This window comes from Lipotes vexillifer, unplaced genomic scaffold (assembly GCF_000442215.2).
Source record: "Lipotes vexillifer unplaced genomic scaffold, Lipotes_vexillifer_v1.1 scaffold472, whole genome shotgun sequence".
Lineage (NCBI taxonomy): Eukaryota > Metazoa > Chordata > Mammalia > Artiodactyla > Lipotidae > Lipotes > Lipotes vexillifer.
In genome coordinates, this window is record NW_006797698.1 from 2,479,174 (window position 1) to 2,498,291 (window position 19,118).

The window sequence follows — 19,118 nt, forward strand, 5'->3', positions numbered from 1 at the left end:
CGCAGGTGCTATCATCACATCTGGCAGGACTTTTCTACCACCTTAGTATTATCAGAAGGACATCTGTCCCTGCCATCCAGGCTGCTGGCTAGCGGCGAGGCAAGAGCAGGATTTTTAATGAGCAGAGGAAGGCGACATGGGCGCACCAGGAACAAGTGGGGCCGAAACACAAGTGAGAAGCCAGGGACTTCCCTGGTGGCACAGTGGTTAAGAACCCGCCTGCCCATGCAGGGGACACGGGTTCGAGACCTGGTCCGGGAAGATCCCACATGCCGCGGAGCAACTGAGCCCTTGCACCACAATTACTGAGCCTGCGCTCTAGAGCCCGTGCACCACAACTACTGAGCCTGCACTCTAGAGCCCGTGCTCCACAAGAGAAGCCACCGCAATGAGAAGCCCGTGCACCTCAATGACTGCTCACCGCCCGTGCGCAGCAACAAAGACCCAACGCAACCAAAAATAAATAAATTAATTAAAAAAAAAAAAAAAAAAACAGGTAAAAAGCCAGGAGCCAGAAGGGACCTCAGAGGCCGATTACTTCTTGCATCTTAAACCCAGGTGCTCCTGCTTCATTGGCTGAGGGCCAGCGCCCGGGCTCAGACAGACCGCAGCCCAGCCATGGCCCACCTTCCAGAGTATTTTATTTATTTTTTTAATATTTATTTATTTGGCTGCGTCGGGTCTTAGTTGTGGCACACGGGATCTTCTTTGAGACACGTGGGATCTTTCATTGCAGCACATGAGCTTCTCTCTAGTTGCAGCATGCAGGCTGGAGAGCGAGTGGGGTTCAGTAGTTACAGCACACAGGATCTTCTTTGTGCCACATGGGATGTTTCATCGCAACACATGGTCTTCTCTCTAGTTGCGGCATGCAGGCTCTAGAGCATGTGCACTCAATAGTTGCGGAGGGCGGGCTCTCTAGTTGTGACACGGGCTCTAGAGCACGCAGGCTTAGTTGCTCCGCGACATGTGGGATCTTAGTTCCCTGAACAGGGATCAAACCCGCGTCCCCTGCATTGGAAGGTGGATTCTTAACAACTGGACTGCCAGGAAAGTCCTCCAGAGCATTTTAGATAAGTATGGATAGATAATGAAGAACAATTCAACACTCCTAAGAACTTTTTTTTTTAAATTTATTTAATTTATTTATTTTTGGCTGCATTGGGTCTTCGTTGTTGCGAGCGGGCTTTCTCTAGTTGTGGAGATCGGGGGTAACTCTTCATTGTGGTGCGTGGGCTTCTCATTGCAGTGGCTTGTCCTATTGCGGAGCACGGGCTCTAGGCACGCGGGCTTCAGTAGTTGTGGCGCATGGACTTAGTTGCTCCACGATATGTGGGATCTTCCCGGACCAGGGCTCAAACCCATGTTCCCTGCATTGGCAGGTGGATTCTTAACCACTGCGCCACCAGGGAAGCCCTCCTAAGAACTTTTGAGATAAACAAAACATCCCCAAAAGCCTAGCTTGCAGCCGGTGGCCTTGGGGTCCCCACAAGCCTCTCTCTTTTGTGCCCAGGACTGAGTCAGCACCTTCTGAGAAGCAGAGAATGAGGTTAACCTCATTATATACTTGAGAGTCGTTAAGAGATTAGATCATAAATGTTATCACTACACACACAAAAAGGTGAGGGGCAGAGGTGTTAACTAACCTCATTGTAGTAAACATTTTGCAATATATACGGTTATGAAATCATCTCATCATACACCTTAAACTTACATATATAATATGTCAAGAATATCTAAATAAAGCTAGAAAAAATTAAAAAGTCACCCTTCTATTTAAAAAAAAGATAAATAAAGTTCACCACAAAGGTGTGACACCCAGGTCCCCTGATTTCTGGTCACAATGTTTTCTGTCTTTCACTACATGCGTTCCAGAAGCCTAATGAATTATCAGAGAAGCCAGGCATCAGGCATCCAATCTTCCTGCAGCGTCTCCAGGGCCCCACAGAGCACCTGGAATTAGTCGTTCATCAGAAGATGTTGGCAACTCTCCTAAAAATAACCCACCAAGTAATCACAATCTGCATCAGTGAAAACAGGAAGCAGGTTTTATTATCTTGCTTTTAGAAAGGGAGAGCTTGCCTGGGGAGGTACAGAAAAACCTGTGGGGTCCCAGCTGGCAACAGTGGAGCACGTGTCTGGCCACTTCCTGCAGTGCTGGGCTTTCTCCAGAAGTGACCCCTTGGTCGTCAACTTGAGGGCATCACCCCTCCTTGCAGTTGGAGGACCTGTGGATCCAAAGCACTCCTCAGGCTCAGCGCCTCTCTGCCATCTCCCACCAAGGGGATCCTGGCTTTGGGCCCTAGCATCTTCCCCGCAACCTCCAATCCCACCCTGCCTGGAGCAGCCTTCCAGGCACACTTGGTCTGACTTTGCCCTTCTCTCCTCCAACTGCCCAGGGCCCAGAAACCCACTGGGCTGGGCCTGTTGCAGGAGTCTAGCTTGAGTGGACCGTCCTTTGGGTTGGTTCAGGCGTTGCCCCTGGGAGCCCAGCACTAGGCTCTCTCCACACCCACCTCCTGCATCCTCTCTCCATCTCCGCACCCACCCTCCTGCATCCTCTCTCCATCTCCGCACCCACCTCCTGCATCCTCTCTCCATCTCCGCACCCACCTCCTGCATCCTCTCTCCATCTCCAGGCCTACATTCTTTGCATCCTCTCTCGGTCTCCTCCACACCAGCCCTGTACGTGGTTTTACTTTTGTGCAATGAACTTACAGCACTTCCCTCCAGCATCTTGTACACTGCCTTCAACCAAGATATACCTGTTACAGGTGAGGCCTGAGACCCAAACAGACTGGGGTCTTTCCAGCCCAATTGGACCTCCTCAGTTCCCCTGTTTCTAGATGGCACAATGCCCACCACAGCTCATGGCCTTCCTCGGATCTCATCTGGCCCCAGGACGATTCCAGCCAGAAAGGAGGGATCCGGGCCTCACCAGGTGGGACTGCAGTATCTGGAAGGGGAAGATGAGGTGCGGCGGGCATTTCAGACTCAGCATCCCACCCAATGGGGGGAACTAACAGCTGGAAGGTGGCACCAGTAGAAGGGTTTCAGGCACTAAGTCCAACCCAAGGAAAATTTGCCTCCATTCTATTCACTGTGGAAGCGAAGAAACGTCTGGAACCCCAACTTCCATTTCTAAAATCCCTCAAATTAGAGAAACAGAAATTGCTCATTTTATTCTTCCAGCCTCGAGTGAAAGTTCTGGAGGGTTTATTGGGGCCCTTTTAGAAGTCCTGGAAATCTCAACCCACTGACAATTCCATTTCCATACCCCTGCCCGGGTTCAGAACACTGGGGCCAGCCATGCCCCTCCGGGCCCGAGGGTCCCCCTGACTTTCCCCGTCATGCACCTCCTCTACCTGCTGGGTGGGAAGCCGGTGGCCAGGAGGGGGTGGTGCCTGTGCTCAGCTGGGACGAGGATTGAGGTGCGCAGCCTGGAAACGGACATTGAAGGAAGTGCTTTGGAAAGAGGGGGACGCATCATACTGAGTGAAGTGAGCCAGGCAGAGAAAGACAGCTATCATATGATAGCAGTTACATGTGGAATCTAAAAGGATGCAAATGAACTTATTTACAAAATAGAAATAGACCCACAGACATAGTAAACCAACTTATGGTTACCAAAGGGGAAAGGTGGGGAGGGATATTTTAGGAGGATGGGATTAACATATACACACTACTATATATTAAATAGATACCCAATGAGGACCCACTGTCTAGCACAGGGAACTATACTTAATATTTTGTAATAACCTATAAGGGAAAAGAATCTGAAAAAGAATAGATATAATATATATGTATGACTGAATCACTCTGCTGTACAACTGATCAAATTTTTTTAAGTTAGCAATAAACAACAAAAAAAGAAAGAAAGAGGGGGACACTCGCCAACAGGCACTCGTGCCTTACTTCAGGCAACGTTTGGAGTGCAGAGAACCAGACAATTCTTGTTAGGAGCCAGTTTCCCCAAGATCACAGCTAGAAGTGGCAGAGCTGGGATTCTAACCCAGTTTTAACACCAAGACCCATGCTCTTCCTACCACAGCCATTTCTGTCTAGTGGCCACTGAAAAGTCAGCGGAAGCCTCTTCAATCCAAATACCTGCTTCTACCAGTCCCATGGCATCACCCCCCGCCCCACCTTGTCCAGAAAGAAGACCCAGAGCGTGGAGCCCAGAACCTGTCTCTACTGGAAGTTGACATTAACGCTGCATTTCTTGATGTGATCCCTAGTCATTTCTAGTGTTCCTCAGAATTTTTCTAAATTAGGGCAAGTACGGAAATTACTTCCAACAATTCACTCACAGTATTGTTACAGCTGGGCATCAACCTCTGAAGTCCTGGTAGGGGTTCAGTGTCCCCCACCTGCTCTCTTACTATTCCAGAGGCACCGCGCTGCCCTCCCCCGCGGGATCAGGGCAGGAACATAGTCACTCTAAAGAACTGGGATTCTCTCAAAAATTATTTATGTCATTTTTCCTTTTAAAAACATTTAGTTCAAAAACAACAAAAAGGGCTTCCGTGGTGGCACAGTGGTTGAGAGTCCGCCTGCCGATGCAGGGGACACGGGTTCGTGCCCCGGTCTGGGAAGATCCCACATGCCGCGGAGCGGCTGGGCCCGTGAGCCATGACCGCTGAGCCTGCGCGTCCTGGAGCCTGTGCTCCGCAGCGGGAGAGGCCACAACAGTGAGAGGCCCGCGTACCGCAAAAAAAAAAAAAAGAAAGAAAAACAACAACAAAGACCCTCAAAGCATTCCAACGTAGAATTAACATTCTAGAGGTCAAAAGTCGGTTCATACTCAACTATCTGATGCACAGCAAAGAGGTCTTTGCTGCAATTTTATTTCCTCAGTAGCATTTGGAAAACTTTTCAGATTTTCCAGTTAATCTATCCGTAAGTCAATCCGACCACAAAATGATTTGGCTCAGTTATCTAATTAGATCATCTTTCCCCATCTTGAAAGGACTAGTAGAATGACATTACCCCCTATGTAAATTAAGCAGGGCATCTTCTTAGCCCCTCCCCCTTCTCAGCCATCCTGATCTCTTGGACAGAAAGAAAGGGCTCAAAACCAACACTCCCAGTCAGCCTCAAACACCTCCTCTGCCCCAAAACATCCACAGCACTTCCATTTTTTCGGGAACTTATTAAGAAAGGAACTTTCAAAAAGCCAGAAGGATTAGGCAAAAACATATGTCAACTTGTTATTAAGGAAGTTTTCCAACACACGACAATGGTAGACAGAAGGCTCTAATGAGCCCCGGTCCCCTCTCTCCCAGCTTCAAATCATCAACACACAGTCAACACGGTTTCATCTCTAACTGCACCTTCTCACGCCCATGCCCCACACGATTCTGAAACAAATCCCAGAGAGCATTTCATTCCCTATGTATCTCTGAAAGCTAAAGATCCTTTTATTACGTAGCACAATAACCTAATTGTAACTGAGAAAAAATTAACAATTCTGCATTATCGAGTATCCAATAAGTGTTCAAATTTCCTCAATAACATCTACATTTTATCAATATTTTTTATCGAAGTATAGCTGATTTACAATGTTGTGTTAATTTCTACTGTACAGCAACATGATTCGGCTATACATATATATATTCTTTTCCATTATGGTTTATCACAGGATATTAAATTTAGTTCCCTGTGCTCTACAGTAAGACCTTGTTGTTTATCCATTCTATGTATAAAAGCTTACATCTGCTAACCCCGACCTCCCACTCCATCCCTCCCCCAAGCCCCTGCCCCTTGGCAACCACCAGTCTGTTCTCTATGTCTGTGATTCTGTTTCTGTTTCATAGATAGGTTCACTTGTATCATATTTTAGATTCCGCATGTAAGGGTAACATCTACATTTTAAAGATTTGCTTACAGATGAAAACAGCCCACAGTTTTTCAGCTAGTGGTTGTTTTTCCCACTCTTATTACGTGCTTCCTTCTCTCGCATCCTGTGGTCGACTCAGCCAGACGATGGAGGTGGCGTATCAACCCCTTTGGGGTCTACTCCCTTTTTAAAAGTCCCTCTAACACTTTCATGAGCAAACTTTCATTGCCGGCTTTTTGGCTCATTCTGTTTGGAAAGTTACTCTATGTTTTCTCCTTCTCCCTTCTGGAAACTCAGAAAAGAAACATGTGTCGAATTTCATTACCTCCAATTTTCTCCCCTGTATTAGCCATCAACCTTCACTTCATCTCTAAGGGGACAGTTAACTTTACAACTCTGCTTTTATTTATTTATTTTTTTAACTCACTTCCATAGGGCACTCTGAAAAGCCTCATGGTTCCACTTATTCATTCAGAAAGTATTTACTGACCGCCTACACGGTCCCTGACTTGTGCATTATAATAAAAACGTGGCCAGGCTGGCCTTAGAGAACAAAAGTTCGATTCACTCAGCATCAGTTCTCCAAATGCGCGCTAGAGGGCGCCACTCTCCCATTGGCATCTGTTAGAAAAGTCTGGCGTGACTAACTCACTATGCAGCTTATGTAAGCTCTCTATACCTCACCACATAGTCAACCAAATAATCTCACACAACTTTCCCCTTAAAAACGAAATAAATTCCATTTATTGGATGCACAGACAAAAAGAGAGAGAAATTACATAATTCCCCCAAATAGGTCCATTTTTCCATTAGACATCATAGACAGAAAACCTAGGGCTTATAGGTTCTGCAAAATTATAAAAATGTTGCAGACTATTTTTTCATTGCAAAATATCAAAAGAAAACTGAAAAGTTGAAATCAATATCTACAGAGAGCAACATATCAACTTTGCTGTTACATATAGTCTCAAAACTATTTCATTACATTTGAAACTATAAACAAGTTTAATTTGCTATATTATAAAATTTCCTGAATATGCCCCAGTAATGGCCAAAAAACCCGTGTCAGCTAACACAACAAATATTTATATAGCACCTGACGTGTGCCAGGCATTGTACTGCCCTTGGTGCTTACATCTGAAGGGGGAGATAATGAACAAGCAAACAAATAAATAAACAAGGTCATGTTTGTGATAAATGCAAGAGAGAAAATAGAGCTGGTTGATGTGAAAAAGAATAGATGGGGAGTTACTGACCTAGAGTGTTTAGAAAAGGCCTCCATGAGATGACAGCTATACGCATACCTCAGTGGCAAGAGAGCCCTGGGAATATCTGGGAGCAAAATATTCCAGAATATTCCAGGAAGAGGGAACAAAGGCAAAGGCCTAGTGGGAGGGAGACGCAAAAGGGAGGAGATATGTGGATATAGGTATATGTATAGCTGAATCACTTTGTTATAAAGCAGAAACTAAGACACCATTGCAAACCAATTATACTCCAATAAAGATGTTAAAAAAAAAAAAAAAAAAGGGCAAAGGCCTACCCATGAAAGTGTGATAAAGAAGAGTAGGAAGAGACCACAACAAACAAGTGCTGCAGAGGGTGTGGAGAGAAGGGAACCCTCCAGCACTGCTGGTGGGGAGGTAATCTGGTGCAGCCACTATGGAAAACAGTATGGAGGACCATCAAAAAATAAAAATAGGGTTACCATATGACCCAGTAATCCCAGTCCTGAGTATATATCCGAAGAAAATGAAATCATTAATTCGAAAAGATACATGCACCCCAATGTTCATAGCAGCATGATTTACAATGGCCAAGATATGGAAGCAACCTAAGTGTCCATCAACAGATGAATGGATAAAGAAGTGATGTATATATACAATGGAATACTACTCAGCCATATAAAAGACTCAAGTTTTCCATTTGCAGCAACACGGATGGACCTGGAGAGTATTATGCTCAGTGAAATAAGTCAGACAGAGAAAGAAATATACTGTATGTTATCACTTATACATGGAATCTAAAAAATAAAACACGTGAATGATATAACAAAACAGAAACAGACTCACAGATATAGAGAAATAGTAGTTACAAGTGGGAAGAGGGAAGTGGGGAGAGGCAAGATAGGGGTAGGGGGACAAAAGGTACAAACTACAAGAGGTATAAAATAAATAAGGTACAAGGATACATTGTACAGCACAGGGAATATAGCTGATATTTTATTTTAATAACTTAATGTATGATTTATAAAAATTTGAATCCTTATGTTGTACATCTGAAACCAATATGATGTTGTAAATCAACTATACTTTAAAATTTTTTTTTAATTAAAAAAAAAAAAAGCAGCAGAGGAGGAAGGTGTAGTGTAATGGGAAGGGGGAAGGATTGCACAGAACAGACAACAGAGGTAACCCTAGAAAAAAGTTCTGCTTGGGCTTCCTTGGTGGCGCAGGGGTTAAGAATCCGCCTGCCAATGCAGGGAACACAGGTTCGAGCCCTGGTCCGGGGAGATCCCACATGCCGCGGAGCAACGAAGCCCGTGCACCACAACTACTGAGCCTGGGCTCTACAGTCTGCAAGCCACAACTACTGAAGCCCGCAAGCCTAGAGCCTGTGCTCCCCAACAAGAGAAGCCACCACAATGAGAAGCACGCGCACGCACTGAAGAGTAGCCCCCGCTGGCCGCAACTAGAGAAAGCCCAGGCGCAGCAACGAAGATACGATGCGTCCAAAAATAAATAAATAATTTTTTTAAAAAAAGAAGCTTTGTTTGGTTTTTGTTTTGTTTCGTTTGCTTGTTTGGGGTTTGGATTTTTTTATTGCAAATAAATTGAATTTTAGCAAATGCTTTTCCTACATCTATTGAGATTTTCATGTTTTTTCTCCATTACCTGCTGCAGTGGTATATTTCTTTAATAGAATTTTCTGATATTGAACCATCTTTATATATGTCTGATAAAGCCTTCTTGGTCATGATGCATTTTAAAATATATTTCTGGATTTTATTTGCCAATATCTTATTTTGGATTTTTGCGATTCTACTCATGGGTGAGATTGGCTGAAAATTTTCCTTCGTTGTCCTGTCCTTGTCTGGTTTCATTGTCAAGGTTTTACCAGCCTCATTAAAAGAGTTTGGGAGTTATTTTTCACCCTATTCTCTGGAACAGAAGAATTATCTCATCATTAGAGGTTGACAAGCTTCCCAGTTAAAGGTATCTGGGCTCCCACCTTAATTTACTTTTATCTTTCTAATTATTTTTCTCCGTCTTTGGGCATATTCTGTTGTTCGTTTCCTAACTTCTTAAGTTAAACTCTTGACTTTTTGATTTTCAAAATGTCCTCTCTTCTGATGAATACATTTAAGAGTAAAATTTTCCTCTTGCATGACACAAGGTTTGAAACGCAGTGTTTTTCATAGTCATTCATTCATTCATAAATATTTTATCATTTCCATTACAATTTCTTCTGTAATCTGTAAATTATTAATAAGTGTGTTTTTACATAAACACATAAATTTCTGAATATACAGAAGCTTTTGTGGGTTTTTTTGTTAATTATAGGTACATATCGTTTTATTGCGCTTCACAGATAATGCATTTTTTACAAATTGAAGATTTATGGCAACCCTGTGTCAAGCAAGTCTATCTGCGTCATTTTTCCAACAGCCTTTGCTCACATCACGTCTCTGTGCCACATTTTAGTAATTCTCGCAATATTTCAAACATTTCAAACATTTTCATTATTATAATATGAAATAATATGTTAATACTTATGTTACAGTGATCTGTGATCAGTGATCTTTGATGTTACTACTGCGACTTACTGAAGGCTCAGGTGGTAGTTAGAAGTTTTTAGCAATAAAGTATTTTCAGATTAAGGTGTGTACACTGTTTTTTTAAAGACATAATGCTACTGCACACTTAACAGACTACCGTATAGTGTAAACAGAACTTTTATATACACTGGGAAACAAAAAAAATTCACGTGACTTGCTTCGTTGCGATATTTGCTTTATTGCGGGGGTCTGAAACCGAACCAGAAATATCTCAGAGGTGTGCCTTTATTTTATTGCATTCACAGAATAGTCACAGATTGTATTCACAGAATACGATCTATCAGTGATATCTGGTGTTTTTTTTTAACGTTGTCCAATAAGTGGGACTGCTGTATTCACTGGCTCTGTTTCTTGATTTTCTCATATTGCAAGATTTCCTGAATATGCTCCATGATGGCCAAGAGAGCAGTCCCATTTTATATAACCCTCTCCAGGCATTAGGGAGAAGTGGCTGTAAACGTATACCAACCAGGGAGAGGCAATAGGAACAGAAAGAAGATCCAAAAGGGATATTTTTGTTCCAACTCCAGCATCCTACCCAGAGCATGAATCCAATCAAAACCAACATTCATGCAACAAGGCCATCTACCTGGTCACTGGGGGGCTGCAGAGAGATTTGCACAGTAAAAGTGAGGGAGGGGCTTCCCTGGTGGCGCAGTGGTTAAGAATCTGCCTGCCCACGCAGGGGACACGGGTTCGAGCCCTGGTCCAGGAAGATCCCACATGCCGCGGAGCAGCTAAGCCTGTGTGCCACAACTACTGAGCCTGCGTGCCTCGATCCCGTGCTCCGCAACGAGAGGAGCCACCGCAATGAGAAGCCCGCGCACCACAACGAAGAGTAGCCCCTGCTCGCCTCGACTAGAGAAAGCCCACGCGCAGCAACAAAGACCCAATGCAGCCAAAAGTAAATTAATTAATTAATTAATTAATTTTAAAAAAAAAAAAGTGAGGGAGAAACCAGAGCACGGGCTGGACAAGCCAGACAGCCCCGGACCCTGTCACCCCCTCCTGGGAACATGTGCTCAGGCATCCCTCAGAGTTCCCAGGATTCATATTTTGCCATCACCCTGGCCGGAGCTACTGGGTCTGGAGTGTACCTGCCCCCGGGATGCCAGCTCAAGGCTCACAAGCCACATCGAAGTGTGGGGAGAATGAACTCTGTCCAAGGGATGGTGACTAGTCACACCAAATCTGTCTCTGGGATTCTGTGGGGGAGACAGAGAGGGACACACAGAGCAGAGGGCAGAGATGTCAAGGGCAGTAGCAGAGAGAACAAGCATTAACCTCGAAGCAGCAGGCACCGTGAGCTAGCGCAGAGACGGGGTGGGAAAGCGAAGGCCATGGTGTCCCGCTCCACCAGCCTGAAACATGCTGCTTCTTATGTGCAAATAAAGATTGAGCGCTCCCCAGCCCCCGGAACTCTATGGCGTCCATTCCTCCTGCAGGAGACCACAACGCACACACCTCCAGTAATTTCTGGGAGTGCTTGCACGCAGTGGAGGCTGCCCGTCCCCTCCATCCCTCAGCCACTGTCTCTGCCACCTGTCAGGACCCACATGCACCATCATGCCACCTGGCTCCGGAACGCCTCTTGCCCCACACACGGACACAGTTCACGCTGCTCCTATAAACTAAGGCTCTCTTGAACCCACGTGCTTGAAACCTGATCTCAGGAGTTGCTGCTTGTCTCCTAGCAGATTTCCACAGGCTGGGGAAGGACCAGCTCAGCCCCTCGGGTCTTTCCCACATCTCAGAGGCCCCTGTCCCCAGGTGTTCTGACCAACAACAGCCTTTTTTAAACAATTATTATTAAACACAACAGCTAACATGCTGGTCTGAAGCATCTGCGTTTGAAATGCTACCCAAGTCTAAAGCTAGGTCGAGAAAAGCAGTGGGTATTTGTTCTATGTGGGTTTCACCATCTCACAAAGCACATGGCCACCTCCAATCTGTCCACCTACCAGCAGCTCTTTGATGAAAGCCTACAGCACTATGCAGAACTAAACAAAGATACTACTCACGATCTCTTGTCTGTGCAAGATCCTTGGAGCGTGTATCCCGCTGAGACACTGCCTTAGGTTGGGGTCCTTGGAAGCAAAGCCTGAGTCAAGGATTCTGTTCAAGGGGAACGAGAACCATTGGGAGGTGCTCTCTGGAGAAGGGAAGTGGGAAGTAGGCTCAGGTGGGGTAAGGAGCCAGGGATGTGGTCTCAGCAGAAGCCCAGTGTCGTCTGTTCCCTCGGGAGCCCCGAGCAGAGGCTGCATTTGGAGCTGGCCCCTCTGGGGTCAGCAGTCACTCGCAGTGGTAGGGGTGGGCTGGGGGCAGCCCCCTGAGCTAGGCAGCTGTGAACCATTAACAGCCTATGCCCACAATAGCTTGGAAAGGGGATCCAGCGGGGCACACAGCATCCATGGCACACATCCTCTCACTTGGGCGTTATTAGGGTGAGGAAAGTGAGGCTTCGTGATGTTTTGAAGGGGGGTCATAAGGTGGGTGCAGAGACCAGGTGGAGGAACTGCTCTGCTTCCTCGGGGCTGGCCTTTTCCTGGGCTTTTCTCTCCTGTGCTGTGTTCTGTGCTAATGGAAAATTCTCATAAAGCCAGGCTGGGCCGGCCAGGTCAAGATGGGCACGGCTGATGAATGCTCTGGTCCCCGGGAGGTGGGGGGGAGGGGCGACCGTGGATGGGATCCTGGACCCTGGTGGAGGCAGCGTCTCATCTCTACAGCCCACAAGCTGCCTAAGAAAAAACACGCTTCAGTCTGCTCCCTTTGGACAGTAGGGTCGATGGCACATCAGAGTCAAAAGGCCCCCCTCGAAGAGGGGGGAAATGAGGTAGGGCAGACCACCTGCACACACGATGACGGCCTGGGCATCTTGTTAAAAGGCAGTTTCTGGGACTTCCGTGGTGGTCCAGTGCATAAGACTCTGCACTCCCAATGCAGGGGGCCCGGGTTTGATGCCTGGCCAGGGAACTAGATCCTGCGTGCACGCCACCAGCTAAAGAGTCTGTGTCCCCAACTAAGACCCGGCGCAGCCAAAATAAATAAATATTTTAAAATAATGATAATAATAAAAAACCCGTTGGTGTTTTTGTATATATTTTTTAAAATGCCATTTCTGATTAGAGTCAGGAGGGGGGCTGTGATCTTGCGGTTATAACAAGCCATCAGGTTGCTGGGCAGCCACCTGGAGTCCACTCGCCTGCCTTCTCGCCTCTGGGCTTCCCTCGTGAACCGTCCCTTCCCCACGCGCAGACCACGGGCTCCAGGCGGAGCTGACCCTCTACAGGCGGTGTGTGCCCAGGCCTGGCCATCCAGCGCGTGGCATTCCCCAGGCCTGGTGCAGCCACTGCCCTGGCAGCAAGCACCGACCGATTCCAGCCGACGAGAGTCAGCCCTGCAAGGGGTTCAGACCATCAGGGAAGGAGCTGAGCCTGAGCTGGCGGAGGGCCCAGCTACTGGCCGCGCCTTCCTGCCCTGCGAGGCGGGGAGGCAGCTGACATGAAGGAGAGCAGAGCCGGCGTCACAGTCAAGTAAGTCCCTGCCCTTCTGTTACGGAGCCTGCGGTTCCCCTTTATGGTGTCTGTGGATTTGAGTTGAACGAGGATACTGCCTGATTCACCTCCATCAGCCCCAGGTCTCAAAGACCCCATCGTTGAGTTACTACCACTCAGGACCCTCTTTGGCTGATAGAGACAATTGATGCAGCCCCAAATCTGAATCAAAGAGTAAGGCACAGAAGGAAGGTTCTGGAGTGAGCCTTGGCCATGAGCAGGCCCAGCCCCTCACCAGGGACAGGAGGAAGATCGCTCATCCGAGTCTCGGCAGCGCAGTGGCAGGCCTGGCGGAACTCCACTCTCCAGAGCCTCTCCTGCTGCAGAAGACTCCTGGGCTGTGAAGTGCCAGCGGCCAGGCCCACCCGCGGCAGGAGACAGTGGCAGAACAATGACGGCACCCCTGCCCCTACGTGGGGCTTTGCAGCGCGCACAGTGTATATACGCATTCATCCGATTCTCACAACCCACGAGGCAGGAGGAACAGATAAGGAGACCAGAGCCAGGAGAGAGACGCGACCAGCCAGGGCCTCTGGGTGGGGATGGGCCAGCCTTGGAGCGGCCCAGCACTCAGGTGCTGAGGGAAGCACCTCGAAGGTTCTCAGCAGGTCTGCCTCGCTGTGCATTGAGCAAGCTGCCGGGGGACTACCCCAAGGGGCCCCGGTATCCATTACCCACATCCAAGTAGTGGGCATTATCCATATGGGGAAGCCCAAGCTGACTCACTGCTGTGGCTTTGGAGCTATGTGACCTTGAACGTAACTCCTCAAGAAATGATGGAGGCGGAGCTGGAGGCCACCTCCCTGCTCCCAGCTGAGCCCCAAATGACCACTCCTCACATGAGCTGATGTTGAGAGAACATTGATTCCCCTTGGTCAGCTCCAGCAAGCGTCAGCAACCTATGGAGACGTCCAGCCTGGACATCCATTGACACACACTCCTGCGGAGTCGACGGGGGTGGGGTCTCTCCTGTCCCACTGCCCCAAGGAGGGGAGAACCCAAGGCCTCCTGCGGCTGTTATTGCCCAGGAAAGCCAGCCCACAGCCAATAAGATACACCCACTAGCGGACTCAACGTCCCACTCCCCGTCACACCTCCCATCACCTCCCACCCCACAGCCTCCAGCACTGGACCCACCAGCCAGTCGGTAATTACTTCCTGAGTGTTGTGAGCCCAGCCCTGTGCTAGACCCTGCTGGGGTTCAAGCCCTTGCCTTCACGGAGCTCCCAGTCTCAGTGGAGGTTTCACATGCACACGCGCACACGCGCGCACACACACACACACACACACACACACACACACACACACACGGGAAACGGGAGTACCGTAAGTCCCCTACATACGAACAGGTTCTGTTCCAAGAGCATGTTCGTAAGTCCAATTTGTTCATAAGTCCAGCAAAGTTAGCTTAGGTACCCAACTAACACAATTGGAGGGCAAGCTGCAATTTCACTCACGCCTGACGCTGATGGAACGCACACTCACATCTTTGAAAGTTCGCAGTTTGAAGGTTCATGTGTAGGGGACTTACTGCATAAGACTCCACACGTGGTACACACGAATTTCAGGCATGTGGTAGCGTGTTAACACGGGGACTGTTCGGAGGAGGGCGGAACGTGGGCTTGGTGGTCGGGAAGAGGCAACCTGGTGGATGAGAGGGCTTAGCCGGCGGGGGTGGGGGGCACAGGCCAGGGCAACAGCGGGAGAAACAGAGGCAGGACCGAGGAGGGAGACGAGAGGAGAAGGGGCATCTGTGAGGGTCCCCTGGGTTGGGCCAAGGATCAGAGAGAAGGAAGTCCCAGAAGCACAGGGCCTCATTTCTCTGACCTCCCCCAGAGCAGCCTGTTATCCCAGAGCCTGGCATATGGCAGATGCTGAGAACCTACATGCGAACTGCACTGGAGACAGGAACCCATGGGGGCCTCCTGGCAGCCCTGACCAAACCTCAGCTCAGCCCTGGGACCTCTCACCTCAACACAACTCCCCCACGCCCCGCAGCACTCACGTCCCTGGGATTTGACCTACATTTCAGGACTAAAGGCCTCTCCCCACCTCCAAGGGTTTCACTAACTATAAGCTACCTCATGAAGTCTGGTTGTCATCAAAACCCAGCCCCGCCCTAGTCGGTCCCACCTTTTCTGATGGGTGGTCCAGTCTGGGGAGGCGCCCCGCGAGCTTCCAGCAACATCTAGGGAAGGGAAGGGAGGCTCCAGAAACCTGATGCGCTGTTTGTTAGGTCTGGGAGAAAAAAGTGACTAAAAGAGGCCCCGCCTCAGAATTCTTTATTCCTGAACAAGGGAAGGGAGGGCAGGGGTTGGGGAGGGCAGGGGATGAAATGCTACTCGAAATGGAGGCCCTGACCCGGGGCTCTGTGTCAGGTAAGGAAGGAGTGGCGGGTTAGTCCCGGGACCAAGGATCTCGGCCTGGAGTCCAGGAGCTCCTGGGATTGCTCGTAGATTCTTGCATCTACGTGACCATCTGTGTCTTCCTGGGGAGAAGGTTCATAACCTTTGCCATCTTGTCAGAGGGCTTCACGACCCCAAAAGTGTTAAGAACGTTGCTCTGAAAGGAGAGTGAAGCCTGCAGGTATGTGCACACCTGGGGGAAGGTCTTGCCTCTGGAGCTGAGTCTGCTACCAACTTGCTGTGTTCTCCTAGGCGATTCACCTCCCGTGTCTGGTGGGCCAGGCGGGAGCAGAGAAGCCCCCCACACAGGCACCGTCCCTGCTGCCGCGGGAGAGTGGGGGTTTACAGCCAGGCAGCCAGCACGAGCTCTGCTTCGGCTGTGACTCCCAGCAGGTCCGGGGAGTTTCCACCAGGGTGCAGAACCTGCCTCCAATTCCAGGCTCCATGTGTCCCTCTGCTGTCAGCTCCCGAGGTAGGTCTTCTTAGGGGACGTGTCCTCATGCTGGGGCACAGGCCCAGGGCCCCATTCCTAGTCACTGTGTCAGATGTGCCTTGCACACAGCCCAGAGGTCCTGTAAAGTCCTCATCTGCCCACAAAGACAAAGAGACCAGGGTCAGGTCTGGGGTGGGACGCGGCCCTGCCCAGCCCCCGTCAGCCATCTCTCCAGGGCTACAAGGGAGCAGTCATGGGCCCCCTGCACCCATCCAGGGCTTTGAGTCCTCTTAGCCCCTACCAAGCACCCAAGGATTACTAATCCCATTTACCAATGAGACAACGTGGGTTCAGGGCACTTGGTGACTGGTTCCAGATGTCCTGGGTCCCGATTTAATCTCTTAATCTCCACCACTAAGTACTAGTCCACAGTGCAACAGCCACCTAGGGGCGGCAGGCAGAGGACAACTGATCGCTGAGAAGCCCCGTGGCTCTAAGGAAGGGCAGAGCGCAGGGATGGGTCTCCAGCGCTGAGCACGGGACTGGGCGTGGAACAAGGGCTCTGTGAGAGCAGGTCCTCTGCCAGCCCCCAGCTTCCTTCCTCCCAACCCACTACCCAGGATGCCATGTCCCCTTCAGACATCCACAGCCCCTAGCGATGCCCCTGCCTAGGCTCACATTCCCACATCCCCAAAGTCCCATTTTCCCACCTGTAAGAGCCTCTCCTAACAATGATACAGTAGAAATGAAGGGTCTTGGGGTCCAGAACCCAAAATGAGGTCCAGGCTTCCACTGCTGCACCGCTAGCTCCTACGTGTGATTTAGGGCCAGCTTGGGTGAGTCTCAGTGTCCTTGTCTGCCAAATGGCTGAGAAGCCCAGGCCTCCGAGCATCAACTTGGAATCTGAGGCCCGGGGGACAGGTCCTGGCTCTCCCCTTTTTCACTGCATGACCTCGGCCAAGCCTCCTGGGGAGCCTCCCTTTCTTTTGCCCAGATGACCCCAGGACCTCGAGGCTCCTGCCCATCCCAATTCCATCTCTCCTCAGTGCTTCCAGCTGTCCCTGAGCTGCACTTGAAATCACTGGACTCTTCCCGTTAAACATCTCAGTGTCCCCTCTCCCTGCCACAAAGTCCTTTGTAGAGCAAATGTGAGCCTCCAAGGTAGGACCCCTGCCTTGGAAACCTTCCACACCCTTGCTCTCCCTATTCGTCCCCAGGACCCAGTTCAAGCCATCAAACTGCCTTGGGCGACACCATTCACCTCGCCTCCCAGAGCACTTTTCAGTCTGTCCTCACGAGAGCCGATAGTTGGCATCACCCTGTATGAGAGAGCACCCCAGGGGACAGGGCCTGTGGCTGTGCTCTTCCCAAGAGCCCTGCACAGCACACTGCTTGGCACACTGGGGCGCTCAATTAATGACATCACCCTCTCTTGTCTGCTAACAGCAATTACAATCGTCACAATATACCAGGGAGGAGGACCTCTCATCGTTAGCCCCAACTCACAGATAAGCAAACTGGGTCATGAAGTGAAATGACTTCTCAAGGGTACCAAATAGTAAGTGCTGGTGCCAGGAGACCCTAGGGGCTGGGGGTGGGCTTGAGGATTGTGGCGAGTACCCTCTCCAGGTCGCTTTCAACTCTGACATTCAGGAAATGAAGATCTAGTTAGAAGCTAGTCGTAGACCTAGGAGCTCACTACGCCCCACCTCCCTCACCTGTCCCCACCTGACCCCGAACAAGTCTGAGACGGGCTCTGGCCAGCGCCGGGTCTCACCTGCTCTAAGCCGGGTGGGCCTGCGGAGGAAAACCAACGCAGGGGCCCAAAGCAGCCGTGTGCAGCCAGCCAGAGGGTCCTGGGGAAGGAGCGGAAGGAGGCGGCCCACTCCTTTGAGACCCCAAGCCAGCCCTCCCAGTCTCCTGGGATCCCAGCCAGAGAGGGGGCCGAAGCCCAGCGCCATCGCCAGAGGTCACGGATGCGGCTCTGGGGCAGAAAACAGCCGGAGGCAGCAGGTCCAGCGCGCATCAGAGCACGCGGCCTAAATGGGCCGCCTGGCCCTCGGGCCCGTGGCCGTGGCTGCGCTGGTGGGTCTTGAGCGAGCCTTCGCGCGCAAAGCTCTTGCCACAGCGGGCGCAGAAGTAGGGCCTCCGCTCCCCGAAGACGCCGGGGCGGCGCGGGTGCGGCGCAGGCATGCGCGCGTGGGTGCGCTGGTGGTTGAGCAGGAAGCGCGGCTCGCGGAAGCAGCGGCCGCACTGCGCGCACTGGTGCGGCTTCTCGCCGCTGTGGATACGCTGGTGCGTGAGCAGGTTCTGCTTGAGGCTGAAGCAGCGCCCGCACTCGGGGCAGGGGAAGGGCCGCTCGCCCGTGTGGGTGCGCTGATGCACCTCGAGGTTGTGCTTGACGCTGAAGGCCTTGCCGCACTCGGGGCACACGAAGGCGGCCGCGCGGCCCACTCCGGCATGCGCCTTCTGGTGCCGCACCAGGCTGGGCTGCTGCGAGAAGGTCTGGCCGCACAGTGGGCAGCGGTGCGGCTGCTCGTCCGCAGGGTGGTGGATGACCAGGCCTCGATCGTCCCCCAGGCCCTCCTCCCCGTCCCCCGCAGGGGACCTGTCCCCGGAGGACGCCAGTTCGGTCATGGGCACTTCCGGCTGCAATCACTGGCCCCTGGGGAGGCAGAAGCAGAGAGAGTAGTCAGGGGGCACCCGAGGATCACCCAGGCCCCAGCCTCAGGGAGGACACTCCCCTGGGCTCCCACGGCTTCCAGAACCCGCCACTCTCCAGTCCTGTTCGGGCCTGTGTCCCCCTGCTGGAATGCCCTTCTTTCTCCTCTACCCCTAATCACATCCTACCCCTCCTTCAGGCCTTTCTAAAATGACACTTCCTGCTAGAGTCCTTCCTTGACCTCTCCAGCCCCTCCGGAGCCACGTGACCCAACCCTGTGACCCTCACTCATCACACAGCATGCTGGTCTGTCAGGCTACCTCTGTCTCCCTGCCCTGTGGGCACCTTAAGGACAGAGCTGCTGCTTTTTTTTTTTTTTGGGGTACG

The 19,118-nt window shown here is 50.4% G+C and overlaps 2 protein-coding genes across 2 annotated transcripts in view; both read right to left on the reverse strand.

Moving 5' to 3' along the window:
* The window catches only part of GIMAP8 (GTPase, IMAP family member 8), a 36,644-nt gene extending 18,549 nt beyond the window's left edge, over window positions 1-18,095 (reverse strand). Inside the window, 1 exon segment of the mRNA XM_007472129.1 lies at window positions 17,847-18,095. Within this exon segment, the coding sequence (XP_007472191.1) occupies window positions 17,847-18,095 (249 nt within the window).
* Window positions 18,095-19,118, reverse strand: part of ZNF775 (zinc finger protein 775) — a 20,683-nt gene continuing 19,659 nt past the window's right edge. Inside the window, exon 4 of the mRNA XM_007469874.1 lies at window positions 18,095-18,677. Coding sequence (XP_007469936.1) covers window positions 18,095-18,677 — 583 coding nt within the window. The remainder of the gene's footprint in view (window positions 18,678-19,118) is intronic.